This window comes from Microchirus variegatus (genome assembly GCF_963457635.1).
Source record: "Microchirus variegatus genome assembly, chromosome: 1".
Taxonomy (NCBI): Eukaryota; Metazoa; Chordata; class Actinopteri; order Pleuronectiformes; family Soleidae; genus Microchirus; species Microchirus variegatus.
The window spans coordinates 35696602-35712460 of NC_139802.1; the positions used below are offsets into that span (position 1 = coordinate 35696602).

General features: G+C 43.0%; 1 protein-coding gene across 1 annotated transcript; it reads left to right on the forward strand.

Annotated features, from left to right (window-relative positions):
• Window positions 1-412: 412 nt before the first annotated feature.
• Window positions 413-13996, forward strand: ark2ca (arkadia (RNF111) C-terminal like ring finger ubiquitin ligase 2Ca). Its single transcript, XM_083887179.1, has 8 exons — window positions 413-488; window positions 8049-8349; window positions 9525-9650; window positions 9796-9925; window positions 10277-10381; window positions 10570-10665; window positions 10779-10879; window positions 12833-13996. The coding sequence occupies exons 1-8, from the start codon at window positions 428-430 to the stop codon at window positions 12948-12950; spliced, it is 1038 nt and encodes a 345-aa protein (XP_083743305.1). The 5' UTR covers window positions 413-427; the 3' UTR covers window positions 12951-13996.
• The last annotated feature ends 1863 nt before the right edge of the window (window positions 13997-15859 follow it).

Genomic DNA, 15859 nt, shown 5'->3' on the forward strand with positions numbered 1-15859 from the left:
TTCATCAAATATTTGATCAAAACCAAATATTCTGACTGCATGATTAATTTATTTGTGACAGATTTAATTCTCATTCAACTCTTGATTCTGATCCATACAGGCTAAATAATGAATGAAATCCAATGGTGACGTTTTTCTTTAGGGAGAAACCAGACGCTAACATCTATGTGCTGATGGATTCGGTCATGGAGGGGGGCGGGGACAGCTGCAGACATCCACACGGCCCCGCCCCCGCGCTCCTCCCATTGGCCGAGGCGGGTGCTAAAGTCGGAGGCTCCTGCTCGGAGCGTTGCTGTGATTGGCTGTGCGGCTGTGCGTGTGTCAGCAGTGCAGCCTGTGTGTTTGAATGTGCCCCAGCACTGGAGGGGGATCATTTCCATGGACCATCTGTCTCGCTGGCTGCCCACACAACAAAGAAGGACCCAGGATGGTGTTAGTTCATGTCGGATATCTGGTTCTCCCCGTCTTCGGCTCGGTTAGAAATAGAGGTATGAGTAGCCGTATGTATGTTTTCTCTCCCCTTTTTTTTGTATTCTAACCCCTCCAAAAAATGTCTCTTCGTCTCTTCATTTTTTTTTTTTTTTTTTCTTAAATGTCCTCAAATGATGTAAACAGACGTGACACCTGCTAGCTACGCGACAAATAACATTAGCTGCGTTGCTAATAACGGTAGCGTCGTGTAAAAGCGGCGGTTTAAAACCCGCGGAGAGCTCTTTAATCTCACAGGAGCCGTGTGTGTATTCGTGCTCGGAAGCTTCGGGGCCTGTTGAAATGACCGCAGCTGTCAAATGGCAGCCCCGCTTGTTCTTTTCATCCTCAGCTGCTCCGCGCTGCCTCAGCGCTGCTGTGTTTACGTGCAGCTCGTTAGCTCGAGACAATAACCGACAGCGAGCCACGGACACATTTACTCGCTGCTTACTGCTAATTATGTCCACAACAGTGTCGAGATTAGGACTACTCCAATTAATCCATTACTGATAGGCTACGGAATAATCCCTTGTCTATTTTGACAATTGAATAATCGTATTCTCTGGTTTCTTTGCTCTTCTATGAAAATGTCTGTCTCGTGTGGACAAAAAAAAAAGACGTCATTATTCTGAGGTTTGGGAAACACTAATCGCCATTTCACCCGTTTTCTGCTTTTTTTAATGGACAAAGCAACTAATAAATTAATTGTGATTATAAGCAGTTGATTAATCTGTGATGAAAATAATGATTTGTATTAGCCCTCGTCTGGGTCTGTCTTGAATTTGGCCATGCAAGCAGCTGACAATATGACAAGGGGTTGTCTGCCCCTTTGTGTGCAACTGGCATCCAGTGTTGTTGTTGTTTGTGGTCAGTCGAGGCTTTTTAATGACTAATAATCAATTAACACATCTTCCAATTCAGACCGCTAGTGAAAAGGTGCTAGATCACATTATTGGGTTGCAAATGGAATATTTATATATGGTGGCATTTTGCCTCAAACCTTAAAATAGTGACCAATAAAAGCTGCGGGTGAGAATCATCACAGCAGAAAGGCGAGTAATCACAGTCGTCCAATTGGGCATAATAACACCAATATCATCCTCCACTGCAGCAGGCTATCTGTGTTGATTATGTAATAATAATAGTAGTGTTAATAACACTTTGCATTGTTAAAACTACATGCAGTAGCACCAATGATTTCATTGTGCTTTTATTTGTGTTCTTTTTTCCTGTTCCATAGTATCGAGGCTGGCTCTACATTCCGCATTTCTCAGACCTTTGTCCCCCTCCATTGTGTAGCTAACGATCATCTGCTGCTGTCTGCCGTAGCCTCTGCCTGTTCTCTGCATCTAGCTGTATTGTGAACCCCTTCTTCCTCATTTCCTCTTTCCATCCGAAGACGACATTGGCATTAAACTCGAGTTCCCACTCATACCGTATCCTTCTGTGTAACAGACTAAAGAATAACACCTTCTGTAGCCAACAGTTTGTCTTTATTTAAACTGTCATGTTGCTCTTTAGTGAATAACCCATTGTAGCATTAGACTTGACTACAGACTGTCATTGTGTTTCTCCCATTCAGTGTGGATAGACTACATTCTGCTGTAAATTTCTGTAAAGTGGATACTTTTTCATCCTCCTTTCTAAATTTATTAGAGCGAGACTTGATCAAAGTCTTTGGATGTTGTGTCCATCCCCCTATTTGCTAAGGTGCATTGTACCAGCTTTTGTCATCAATGACTTAATCAATCAATCAATCAGTTATAACCAATTATCATGTTATGCTAACATTCAGCAATTGGCCTACACTTACAGTACTAAAATCACAATCATTTGGTTCACTGCACCTGCTATAGTGGCGTCCAAACTGCTGGTCACAGTCCCATCCATGTGTGAAAGCCTTTGATCCTGCGAGCTAAATTGACTTTGTCAGTCATGATAAATTGGCAAGACTCTGGCCTAACTGGTCTTGCCATTTTGAAAATCCGAGCCTCGTCTTAAAGTCTTTTCTTTTGACACTTCCAGAATGCTATCCATTTTACAGGGATGTGTATATCCTGCACTGCTGTAGATCTCCTTTTTAGAATCAAAATGTCTTTTTTATTCTTTGGTTGTGGTTTTTCTACCTTATGTTCTTGTATTAGATCCTAATGCATGGTCATTTTATACTTTTTGTTTTTCCACATTGAACAGCAGATTCCAATGTAATCTTTGTGTAGAGATGTCCCTGCTGTACTGAATTGTGCCGTAAGCATACACATCTACTCATTGGATGCTGCTTCTGTTCTGTTAACCCTACAGAGAGCATGGTCGGGCCTTGCCTTTGGTCTTTATTTGCATGGTATAATTATAGTTCTACAGAACCTGTTACTCTTATTATTACTATTATCACACAGTGCCACACATACTAATATTTTCCAATAAAGACTGTAGTTTTCTTCCTAACCTTCAGTGTGCTTTTTGCTGATTTCCATGTGTTCCTCCCTTCCTCCCTCCACACTGCTGTCACTGAGACAGTCCCCTCTCACTCTATATGTGCTCTCATTTCTCGGCTGTCATTGACAGAGTTTCTTCACATTGTTGCTCTGCATAGTTTATAGTTGGGGCAACCACGTGTTCTAGCATGTTTATACTCAAACACATCAGCATTGATGTTTAATGTAACACTCTGTCATTCCCTCCTATTCCATACACGGTTCTTTTATAAAATGCAACAAAGTCACTCATTGGTGTTTATTGGTGTCGACTTAACATTGGAACTATTTTGGACAAAAAGGACTTTGAAATGAATGGTAATTATCTTCCTGAAAAATTGAGAAATAGAAGGTAAACAAAACAAAATGTGAAAGAGTACTGAAGATAAAATAAGTTACTTAAAGCATTTTAATTCACAGCATTGCTTAAATAATGAAAACTGACATATTAAAGGGTAATATTCCATGGTATACATTACGGCAAATTATTCTTCCCAATTCATGATTATATCCAACAATTTAAAGGTAGGGTTGGAGATCCTGGAATAATAGTTTGAGCAGGCTACATATTGAATTCAAAAGTCAAAGATTTCAAATTTCCCTCCGAAGCTCCGCCTCCAAAGCACAGGAACGTGCAACGAACGCAGATTCACGAGCACTGCGCAACATCGGTAACTTTCAGTACTTATTGGTGACGTCGAAGTTTTTTAGATACATGCTCAATTGACAACATGATGATGGAAAAACAACAAATACTGTAAAAAGTTGACCTAAAGTAGCACAGCACCGATGTTCGCTCTGGTCTTGGATCGCTCTGCATCAGCCTTTTTCTTGTCGGTAGCTTTCCCAAAAACAGTCTTTCGTCTGTGACCAACACCTGTTGATGTCACCTTTTCCGCCTTAACATTTCGTTGGATTTAGCAAGCTAGCATAAGCCGTGGCGTTGTCTTCTGAGCATGCGCGATCGGTGCAGGAAGAGGGGTACGTGCATAGGGGGGCGTGGGGGGGCAGATGGTCCAACGATCCAATTAATTTGCTGGTTCAATATGTTTGTTCATTATGATTGGATGGTGTTTTTACAGGCCTGTCCATTCCCCAGCTGACTGACATTTTTCATTTTTGTGACAATGCATTAATTAATTGGGTACAATCGAGTTGTGAAGAGGATTTTACGCAATACAGTAAAAAAAAAATGCTCCAGAAAATGATCTCTGACCCTACCTTTAAGGTTTTGTCTAGTATCTCAAATGAAAAGACCTTGGAAGTCTTTCTCACTTCCTTTTATAATAGACGCTGGGTTACAGTCTTTTGTATGTTGTGCAGGTCTGTCCTCTTTGAAATCTGCTTATTCACTTTCTCGCCAAGTAGTCAAATTGTGAAGCTGCATCGTTTAAACAAAGAGACAAAACCTGTTTATAAGTGCTGTCGAGAAATGCTAGCTGGTTTTGTTACCATTTGAAAGAGCATGGCTCGCTGACATTTCTATACTTCTCCGGAACTTCCGTAAATATAAACTAGTGCAGTGCCTGTAGGAAGAATGTATTCCTATAGTGGGAGCTGAAGAAGATTTTTCAGTTATGATAATGCACGATAAGGAACGTAAAGGCGTGGCTGACAGTCACAAGAGCTAGCTATGCTAATGCAAATGAAAACATTTGCTTTGTGCCTAATGAGGTTGCACAGAATTTGTATTATGTTAACCCTACGCTAATGCTATTCGTAGCCTCGCTAGCTTACCTTTGGAAACGGGTTTGCCGCAAAGTAGTAGCATGCTAATGCTAATATATGTGTTTGCGTATTGGTGAATGGACACCTCGTCGTTTCAGTATAACACCATGTTCTGCGGTGAACCGTGTGAAAATGTCTCACCCACCGTGAGGACAGCCTCTTCACTCTCACCTCCCCGCTCCAGACAGCACAGCTGCTGCTGATGAGCCGCTGCCTGCCTGGTGTAGCGTGTTAAATCAGCGAAAGTGCATTGTGATAAATCAGTGAAAATCAAGGATGCACACCATCGGGCCATGCTCAACCAATAACCAAATTTTTAGGGCGATCTGACTAACGGTCAGCGAGATATGCCTGTCACAGACCGACAGACACAACTTGCTTTATAGATAGATAGATAGATAGATAGATAGATAGATAGATAGATAGATAGATGGATAGATGGATAGATGGATAGATAGATGTAGTCGTCAACATTTTCATACATCAATCGTCCTAGACTCCTCACCTGAAAGTGAAATAAGCAGATTTCCCTCACAAGAATCTTCAAACGTGACGCTTACTGAGAAATCGGTTCGGTTCTGCCGCTAAAATGTGACTCTTTCATGTGTGAAGTCTTATATCTGTGTGTCTATGTGATGTTTAAATGACTGGGCTCTTTCATCCACTTCTGTTCTTGTTTAGTGGTGCACAACAGACATCGAAAAAAACGACTTTAAATCACAAAAAGAATAATGCAAAATCAAAATTGATGATGATTTGTGTGTAGCTTGCCATATAATGTGACTCTATTTACAGTAAAAATGCAGGTAAGAGTCGTAATTGAATTGTAGGGAGTCTGATATTAAATGAAAATATCATATGCTCGTAATTTTACAAGTTCTGTTTGCTTTATCTGGCACTTGGAGTTTTCTCACTTTACTTTCAATGCATTAAAAAGAGAAGTTGCTCTTAACGTATATAGCAGAGGCTCTGTTGTCGTGAAGTTTGAGTCGTTCGTGCCACATTTTAAATGGAGACTCAGCATTTTAAGGCGTGTTAGTCATGAGACTCCTCCGCTGACCCGCTCCAGCCACTTGAGCCTTTTTGCATCTGTTCACAACGTCTGAAATAGTCCCAAGTTATTTCTGTGCGTACATAAGGTGTGGCCGAGAAAGTAGCCGTGTGTGCTCTGCAACTTTTTTTTTTTGCCACTGACGATGGGGAATCTTGGAAATAACTCGCCAGCTGTCGTGCACACAGTAGCTGACTTTATTCACATTATGTCGTAGTCTACCTTATTTGACCCATGTACATGAATAAGGTCATTGAGCAGATTTCAAGCATGAGCCATTTCTGCATTACAGATAGCAGTAGGGCATAGACACAGTGGTAGATATCTCTCTTTAGTCTGTGTAATTGTGTGCGTGTTATTCAGTGATATCTGCTGGTATGTTGATGGATTTCACTGAATGACTCCCGAGTGTTACATGACGGAAGAGCGCTGGAGTAGGAAGAGGACAGGATTATGTTGGAGAGAGGAGGTGTGAGTGTAAAGCTGCAGTGATGGCAGCAGGAGGGGGGTGAGGGAGGGAGGGAGAGACAGATCTAATGTCAGACTGCTGCAGTCGCTGGTGGGCGGTGCTTACGGCCTGTCACTCATTCAAGGGACACCATGCTGCAGCCACACCATGGGGGAGGGGCTGCCTGTGCAGTAGCAGCTCATGGGTGAGGGTGGATGATAGTGTGTGTGTGGATGGGTGGAGGTTTGCTCTGCACCATTCACTGTCTGCATTTCTGTGAGTCAAAGTCGAGGCCGCGAGACGTTAGAGCAACAGCATCAGAGCTGCTGAGCCGTCCCACAGTAATGTCAAGTATCGACGCACGCAGCCGATGCTGCGGACGAGCCAAGAGACGAATAATTTGACATTTACTCGCAACTTCACACAGAATTTTCTGAGTCACCGGGTCACAGGCTTCATATAGAAGTGATGCACGGCTTTTTATAAACAGAGGTGATGAAACAGCATAGTCTTGCTCTGTCTAACAACCTACAAGTCGGCTACCTAAGAAACACTACACCATAAAATCATCAAAAAACAAGGTTTAGTATGAATTAAATAAGAAAAATATTTAATATTTTATAGCACACAAAGAAACCAGCACTTTGCATTCGACGGCAAAGGAAAAGATCATTTACGTTCCGTGCCCTTTCCGTCTGGACGTGGCCTTAATGCTGAGCTAAGCCAACAAGCTGCTGACTTTCTTTCAGCGATAATCGTGTCGTCATTCTTCTCTCTTACTTTACAATCAAGGTACTATTCCCATGAGCAACAAATATGTAAATAGATAATCGTAGAGTATCTAAGAGATAAGAAAGTGGGGAAAAAAAGAGATGATTATTTGCATGAAACAGAAGGTTAAGATTAATGTAGGCTTATTTATTTACCTGTAGTTTTATGTCTTCTGTGAAAAATGATTATTTGGTCTGAAATGATTACAGGTTACACCTGTTCAAATTCCCCCCCCCCAAAAAAAAAAAAGTGAAGTAACTGAATGTATTTCTAGATGATTTAAAGGCTCTGATATTTCAATACCCCTCACACACATGGTACAGTCCATCTTTCACGCCCTGTTGTCTACATCCTGGTCCAGAAACCCAGTAAATTGTTAAATTATAATGGGAAGTTGAATGATTAAATAATTGTGCCCACTTCACCTTCTTTCCAAGCCTCCTTTCTAGAAGCCCAGAGTAATTTATATCGATTGTTTTGTGCCGGTCGATACAGAGGAGATTCATTTTAAATCCCACACAATCTCATGTTGCCTGCACCTCAGATAGGAAGGGTGGGGGAGGGTAGAAATGGAAGCAGATAATCTGTTTGTTTTTTTGAGCCCTCTTCTCTTGCGTTGGTGCGTGACTACTGTCACGTCACACAAATGGAGCTGTTTAAATGAAAAATATAGTGTGCACATTTAAATGTATCCCCCCCCCCCAACAGCAGGCTCAATAAAGCATCTAAACCTTTGAAAGCGATGACAGACTGCAGACGACCTTCGGTTGCTGTAGATCTCTGAAACACCCTGGGGCTGTTAGTGAAGATCCATTCCCCCTGCTGGCTAAATTATGGCACACAGACAGGCAGGCCACTGGCTGCAATCTGTCTGTGGGTTTAGATCTCAGGGTTTCACTGTGTGTGTCTGTGTCTTCCATCTGTTGTATTGTCTCCTTTGTCTTTGTCTCCTCCACCTAGTGATAGGTTTTTAAGTGTACCATCTTTGTGTGAAACAGTGCGTTTTATTCACGTTTACACGTCCTCTTCATGGGTTTGTCTGGGTCTGCGTGTGGTGTTCGTTTTCCTTGGAGTTCCATATCTGATCGGTTAAATTTATAACCCACAGGAGCACACTTCAGCAGGCATCACAATAGCCATGCTACCTCCTGCCGACACTTTCACCTGGGCGCTCCCCAGGCTCCGCTCTCAGCCGAGTTCCCTCTAGGACACAGCAGCCAGTCTCCTCAGACAGGCCTGTCCACCCACCTGCCCCCAGCACACCACCCGCCTCTCACTGCCCTGCCTGCACCCCCCCAGTTCCAGGATGTGCCAGGGCCTCCATTCCTACCTCAGGCCTTACACCAGCAATACCTCATCCAGCAGCAGCTTATCGAAGCGCAGCACCGCCGGATCCTCCCACACTCCAGGTAAAACCACAACTACGTCCATATAACAGATGCATACACCGACCTTTTGGGGTGGACCTGACAGACATGCTCAGGGATGACCTCAAACAAGCTGCTATCCTAAGATCATAGCTGAGCTGAAGGAGTTCTCTTAGGAAGAATTCCTTGGACAAGCTTGTTTGAAGTTATTGTTGCCAACCTTCATTCTTCTTTGGACATTTTGCGATTTATTGTTCCTAATGTTCAACAGGAACTAGGAAAACCTTTGGGGGTTTTGCCACCTGATAGGGCAATCCATGGCCAAGTAGAAAAGAACTTGGCTTGTAACTGGGGGATTGCCTGTTTGAGTCCCCACACTCTTAAAAATAAAAGTGCTAAGTAGAACCATATAAGGTTCTTCGGCTTGTCCTTATAGGAGAAATCTTTTTGGCTCCTGGAAACCTTTTGGAGGGTTCCACCAAGAACCATTTTTTGAAACCCTTTATTCAGGAAAGGGGTTTTAAAGGGTTCTCTGGATCAAAATGGTTCTTCCATTTGGTTCCAGTTTGACTTGAACAAGTCCAGGTTGTCCAAGTTTTGATGTTGTTAATCTACTACCGTTCCAAAATTTGCGGTCACTTGGAAATGTCCTTATTTTTGAAGGAACATCACTTTTTTTTTTCAATGATTATAACATTAAATGAATCATAAATACACTCTATACATTGTTAATGTGGTAAACGACTATTCTAGCTGCAAACGTCTGCTTTTCAATGGAATATGTACATAGGTGTATAGAGGCTAATCACTTTAGAAGGCTGTTGGATGATTAGAAAACCCTTGTGCAATTATGTTAGCACAGCTGAAAACAGTTTTGACTGTCTTCATTATATTTTCTATTAATTTTGCAACTCTTTTGATGAATAAAAGTGTGAGTTTTTACACTGAAAACACTAAGAAATTGTATAGGTGAGCCCAAACTTTTGAACGGTAGTGTATGTGTTCTGACCTTTACTGTAACTGTACTGCTGCCTTCTTGGCCAGGTCTCACTTGTAAACGGGTCTGTTACAATCCGGGTGAGTCTAGGGTTTCTGGTTGCAACACCTTTGTTTGTCCGGGTCAAAAGAGGAAGCATTGATTTCAGGGAGAATAGGGTTCACATACTTTTATCACTGTGTGTCCATGAAACAAAGTCAAACTAACGGTGTCATTGCAGAAGAACCCAGGAGCGTATACCCCTCAACCCCCACAGACTGCGTGCAGGCTACGAGTACTCGCAGCCGCTCCACGTTCCACAGCCAATGGCGCAGCAGCCGCGGTACCTGGCCGAGGGCACCGACTGGTGAGTTTCCCCCGTCGGACATTTTTTCTTCATGAGAGTCGATTTCCTCTGTCCTTTTTCCATCTCTGCTCCCCATCTGTGCGTCTGTCACGTCGCCTGGCAAGAGTGACGATGCAGATTTAGTCACCTGTCCGTTTGCCTGCAGGGATCTCAGCGTTGATGCCGGCCTCCCTCACCACCAGTACCAGCTCCAGCAGCTTCCACATCACTATCAGCATTACTTAGCCTCCCCTCGAATGCACCACTTCCCCAGGAACACATCCTCCACACAAGTGGTACGTTTAAATCACACTGTTCTATCCGGTTATGCTACCCTGTTTGACTTAATTACCATATTTATATTTTATGTTCAGAAAGGCCACATAATAAAGAAAAAGAGAAAAGCAAAAATCATTTTTAAAAGACCAGTATTTCCACGTGTATGATTGGTAACATTGACGGCAGCAAAACAACATTCAATGACTTTATTTGCAAGCTTTAAAATTGCTTCGTCAACCCCAGCTTTACTGAATAAATCAAGGTTTATCCATCTATATCCAGTCATTGTAGGCAACCTTTTATATGCTTTCCAATAGTCAATTGATCTGGAAGTTGTAGGAAAATGATGAAGAGTTTTCTTTTTCTAGGTTGTGCATGAAATCAGAAACTACCCGTACCCCCAGCTGCACCTGTTGGCCCTGCAGAGTCTGAACCCTTCGAGGCATGCCACTGCTGTGCGAGAGAGTTATGAGGTAAAAATATCTCTATAAACATTTCTTGAGTTTCACTTTTCAGACGTTCTGTGGATCTCCATCAATGGATATGTATATGATACAAGTCATTCTTGGGGTTCATTCTCGACTGTAGAGACACAGGTTACAAAACCAAAGTTCCGTTAATGAGCTCGTTGGGTTGCTCTTCTTCTCTCCTTTTCCTTCAGGAGCTGTTGCAGCTGGAGGACCGATTAGGGAGCGTCAGCAGAGGAGCCGTTCAGACGACCATAGAGAGATTCACCTTTCCACACAAGTACAAGAAGGTACGGCAGCAGTAGACGGCAGTGATTATACAGACTGGTATCAACGATTGTTTAAAACTTTATTTTAACCCTGTCTTTTGTGTCTGTCTTTCTATCATGTGACCTGTGAACAGAGAAAGCCACTGCAGCTAAAGATTGGCGAGGAGGAAGAAACCGACGTGGATGAGAAATGTACCATCTGTCTGTCTATGCTGGAGGACAAAGAGGACGTCAGGTCAGAAATACTTCACATTCTCAGACTTTGTCACTAAAATACAGTATAATTATATATTATTATAATTATAACAAAAGATCTTTTATAAGCTTCAAAAGTAAAAAAAGGTAATGCTTTATTCAATGCATATTGTACACTCTTAGAAATAAAAGTGCTAAGTAGAACCATATAAGGTTCTTCGGCTTGTCCTCATAGGAGAACCCTTTTTGGCTCCAGGTAGAACCTTTTTATTAAGGTTCCACCTGGAACCCTTTTGCAGGGTTCCACCAAGAACCCTTTTAAAACCCTTTATTCAGTAAAAGGGATTTTAAAGGGTTTTTCTAGATCAAAATGGTTCTTACTGGAACCATCAGTGTTACCAAGAACCCTTGAAAAACCCTTCAGAAGCAAATGGTTCCAGGTAGAACCTCAGCCCTTGTAGAAGGACCCTTTTGGAACCCTTATTTCTAAGAGTGTATTGGAGGATCACCTAACAAAGTAGTCTTGTAATCTGTGCCCCTATATCTCACAAATGACCAGATAATATCTAATTCATTTAATCTGCACGAAACACAAGTGTGAAAATGGACTCTTTGTTCTGAGTAGTTGTCAGGTCCACAGCTGAAGTCACAGCCAAGAAAAAGTCACGCTTGCATCAACAACTTCAAGTTCACTTGAGTTCCAGTTACACTCTGTTTTTTTCCAGACTAAACAAAAGCCAATATCAGACATTGAGCTCTATTGGTGATCTTAGGGATTCAAAGTAAGCTACAGTACAGTAGCTGCTGCTTCAGTCTTCTCATCTTACGCTCAGAAAGTGGATAAACATACTGTGTTTTAAAAGGTCCATTGTGTAAGTTCTAGTGACCTCTAATGGTGAGACTGCAGATTGTAACAAATACAGGATTAAGAACCCATACCCGAGTTGAGTCAGGGAACTATTATGGTGCTTTTCCACTATACAGGCCTGGCACGGCACGGCGATATTATTTTATACGTGACACACACACACACACACATACTGTGTAACTGAATCATTAGAATCAGTTCATTAAAAACACGTGTTCACAGAACCACTCGGTACACTCTTAGAAATAAAAGTGCTAAGTGCAACCATACAAGGTTCTTCGGCTTGTCCTCATAGGAGAACCCTTTTTGGCTCCAGGTAGAACCTTTTTATAAAGGTTCCACCTGGAACCCTTAGTGTTACCAAGAACCCTTTTAAAACCCTTTATTCATGAAAGGGGTTTTAAAGGGTTCTCTGGATCAAAATGGTTTTTACTGGTGTTACCAAGAACCTTTGAAAAACCAAATGTTTCCAGGTAGAACCTCAGCCCTTGTAGAAGAACACTTTTGGAACCCTTATTTCTAAGAGTGTACTTCCTGCATTACCATTTCCTTGGTAAATTGTTGCAGATTAACACACATTTCTAGGATTTTTACGTCCTTTTAACCGATCTATAGTTTGGCATTGTTTGGTTTGTCGGACATCGCTCTCATGACTCTTTCAGCGATGACACTTTCTGTCAGCGGCCGTCAGTCTGTTGACGTAGCGTAGCTCACTTGGCACCTCGTCAGAGCAGGTACTAAAACAAAGTACCAGCTACTACCGCAAATGGAAAAGCCGAGTCAAAGAAAACGTGCCGAGGCGAGCCGTGCTGGAACTGGGTAGTGGAAAAGCGCCATTATACTCACACTACACACTTATGGGTAGTGTATTCAATTTCTGCGAATAAACCCTCCTGAATATTTCACACTGACATGAGCACATGGGCCGACACATGCGTTTCAAATGGAGAGTCAGTTTACAGCACATGTGAGTGTCAGCTGTGTGGGAAGGTGCAGTGAAGTTCTCGCTCTACATGCCTGAAGGAACTAAATTAACTCCCTGCAACGCAACTGGGAGCCTCATGCTTGTCATTGCGAGTCAACCGCTGACCCTGATATCTCTGTCTCTGTCTCTCCGTCCTCCAGGAGACTACCCTGCATGCACCTCTTCCACCAGGGCTGCGTGGACCAATGGCTGGCCACCAGCAGGAAGTGTCCCATCTGTCGCGTTGACATCGAGACACAGCTGAACCCTGACAGCTGATGAGATTCAAGCCCCCTCCCTACCACCACCACCACCACCTCCTCTTACCCTCTTACCCTGCTTGTCAATCACCCATATGTGGTTTCTGCTCTCTTCCACCACCACCCCCCCCCCCCCTCCCGCGCTCCTGTTGTTGGGTGCTTTGCCAAAATGTCTCCAGACGTCATGTGACATCACCAACCTTCTGACTCACGCTTTATTGAGCCAAACGCCAGGACAACTTACTGCACGAGAGGCGACCGCGATGGAAGTCTCTCTCTTTTTTTTTTTTTTTTTTTTTAAATAGAAGCACATCTCTCTGGAAGCAGAAGACATACAAACACACACTCGCAGTCACATGTACACAGGGTTTACTTGTAGCTTGCTGGTCGTACGTGGGGTGTCGTTGCTGTTCTAGTGTTGTACTGTAGGTATATAGCCTTGGGCTGTGTAGCATGTCCTTAAAGCCATGACTATGATGTACTGAGAGTGGAAAACAGGCGAAAGCCCCCACGCTGAGCTGGCTACTTTCTCTCTCATTAACACACACATACATACAGTATAGTGTATAATATATGCTGTGTTTTCTCTTTTTCAAACACAACCAATATTAATATTCTGCCACATAAGAAAGTTTAACCGACACTAAATGCTCTGATGCCATGTTTACCTAAAGATCATTTGTGTAGTAGAGTAGCAGTAACCGACAAGTGATAACCTGGTCGCACGGCCCGCCTTCCCGGGGGTCGAGCACCAGCGAGCTGAGTGTTTTTAATGCGATCATGCAGCTTTGGCATTTTGCAATACACTTGTACATTTACCTTGTGGGCCGGCATCGTGTGTGTGTGTGTCGTCTCGTTCACTGCCGCAACACACACACACACACACACACACACACCGAGCCCAGCGACTGAGCCGTGGTGTGCTTAACGTTTAAAAATAGATAGAAGGTGTTTTTACCAAAATGGATTTTTCTTCACGGCGTTAGCTTCAAGCGTGACGCGGACGCACGGTTCCACGTCTTGCGCGCCGCCCTGCTGTGTGTGTGTGTGTGTGTGTGTGTGTGTGTGTGTGTGTGTGTGTGTGTGTGTGTGTGTGTGTGTGTGTGACTCAGAGCATGTGGCTCCCAGAGTCAAACTGGGCAAACATGAGTGCGTTTGAAACGGTTTCAGGTAAACTCACGAGCATGGCCACTAGGAGTGCTTCTACGACACAAAGCCAAATACAAAAAAAAGGAGGATGATAAAAAATAAATAAATAAATAAAACATTTCATGCACTAGCTGAGAGACTGAGGTGGGAGGAGGATTTAGCCGCTCGCTCTCGTACCTGCGCCTTCATCTGGCACAGGGCCTGCGGCAGAGCGTTGTGAGGCTGAAATGCATGTTTTCCTCATCGGCTCCGGGCTGTTAGCTTTGCTGGGATTGTTTCGTATTAACAAAAAAAAAAAAAAAAGGGGGGGGGGGGGGGCAAAGACGGCTGTGCATGACTTAGTTAATCTGAGCTGTGACTATCTTCTCAACACTAACAAACAAATGAGTCCAGTGTCAGTGTCAGTGTCAGTGGATCCCCCCAACCCCCCCTGACTTGTAGCGTGTGTTCGTCCCCTTTGGTGGCAAACAACGGGGTCCACTTTCCTTTTTTTTGTTTTTGTTTTTGTTTTGATGTTAACCTTTTTTGCCTAAAGAACAAGCACATGTGACGATAGTTACAGCAACAACAAAAAGTTTTTTTTTTTTGTATTTTCTTTTTGTTGGTATCGCATTTGCGTTGGTTTATATTTAGAAATAGATTCATGCAGTGTTTCGGGCAGAGACACAGACACAGAGAGAGAAAGAGAGAGCGAGAGAAGAGCTTGTGTTTTGATCTTGTGTATTTATGTGACAGACCTCCCCTCGTGGTTGCTATGCTGGTTGCTATGCTGTATTGCTAGAACATGTAGAATGTGGCGTTCACGGAGGCAGCCTCTCTCTCACACAATGCACACAGACACGAGGCGGCGGCTCTGCAGCAGCAGCAGCAGAAAGAGAGAGAGACACATTCAGGCTGTTAAATCCAACCTTTATTCTCAGCTGTTTACTTTTCTGTCTATTTTGGTCCTTTGTGTCGTCGAGTTAAGACTTGACCCTGAGTCTCTCTGAGCCTCCAACAGGGGGCGGGGGGGCCTGAGTGATGAATCAGAAAAGTTGGACGCGCCCCTGTCGTGTGTGCACTGCCGGTGTTGACGCTGCCTCCTCCTGTAGTGGAGTCATCTGTGATGAAGTTTTCATAGTTTACACAGGGTGTTGTCAGTTGAGATGCCTTAAGTATTTAACAATCATAATTTATTACTAACTGTAGATATTGTGGGTATGTATTTAATTTTGTATAGATTTTTTTTTGTGGGCGGGTCCGGGGGATGGGGACGTGGGGTTGGAGGGTGAATGAATCATAATTTATTTATTTAGAAATAACACAAAAATGCTATGAAAAAAAACTATTACCTCATTTTTGCATTGTTTTGAATGGGAATGCTTTGCATGCAGTTGTAAACTTTTTAGGACAATGAAAGTTTAAAAAAAAAAGAAGAAAAAAAAAAGAAGCTGTGCTGTTTGACCTCCACAAGCTGGCTGTGCTGTTTACTGTCCAAGGCTGAGCTACTGAGCCCTCTCTCTCTCTGTCTTTCTCTTCCTCTCCATCTATCTCTCTCTATCTTCCTCTCTCTCTCTCTCTCTCTCTCTCTCTCTCTCTCTCTCTCTCTCTCTCTCTCTCATGTGGTGCTGTGGATCTTGGTTACATTCCATTCAATGCAATTTTTCAGATCCCCATGCTGTGACGTAGTGGACAAACTGCAATGATGTGAATTGGTTTTAGATTGTGATTTCTTTTCTTTTGCACTCACTTTCACGTTCATCTATGGGAACCCTCTCACTGGCAAAAAGTAGTTTAGAA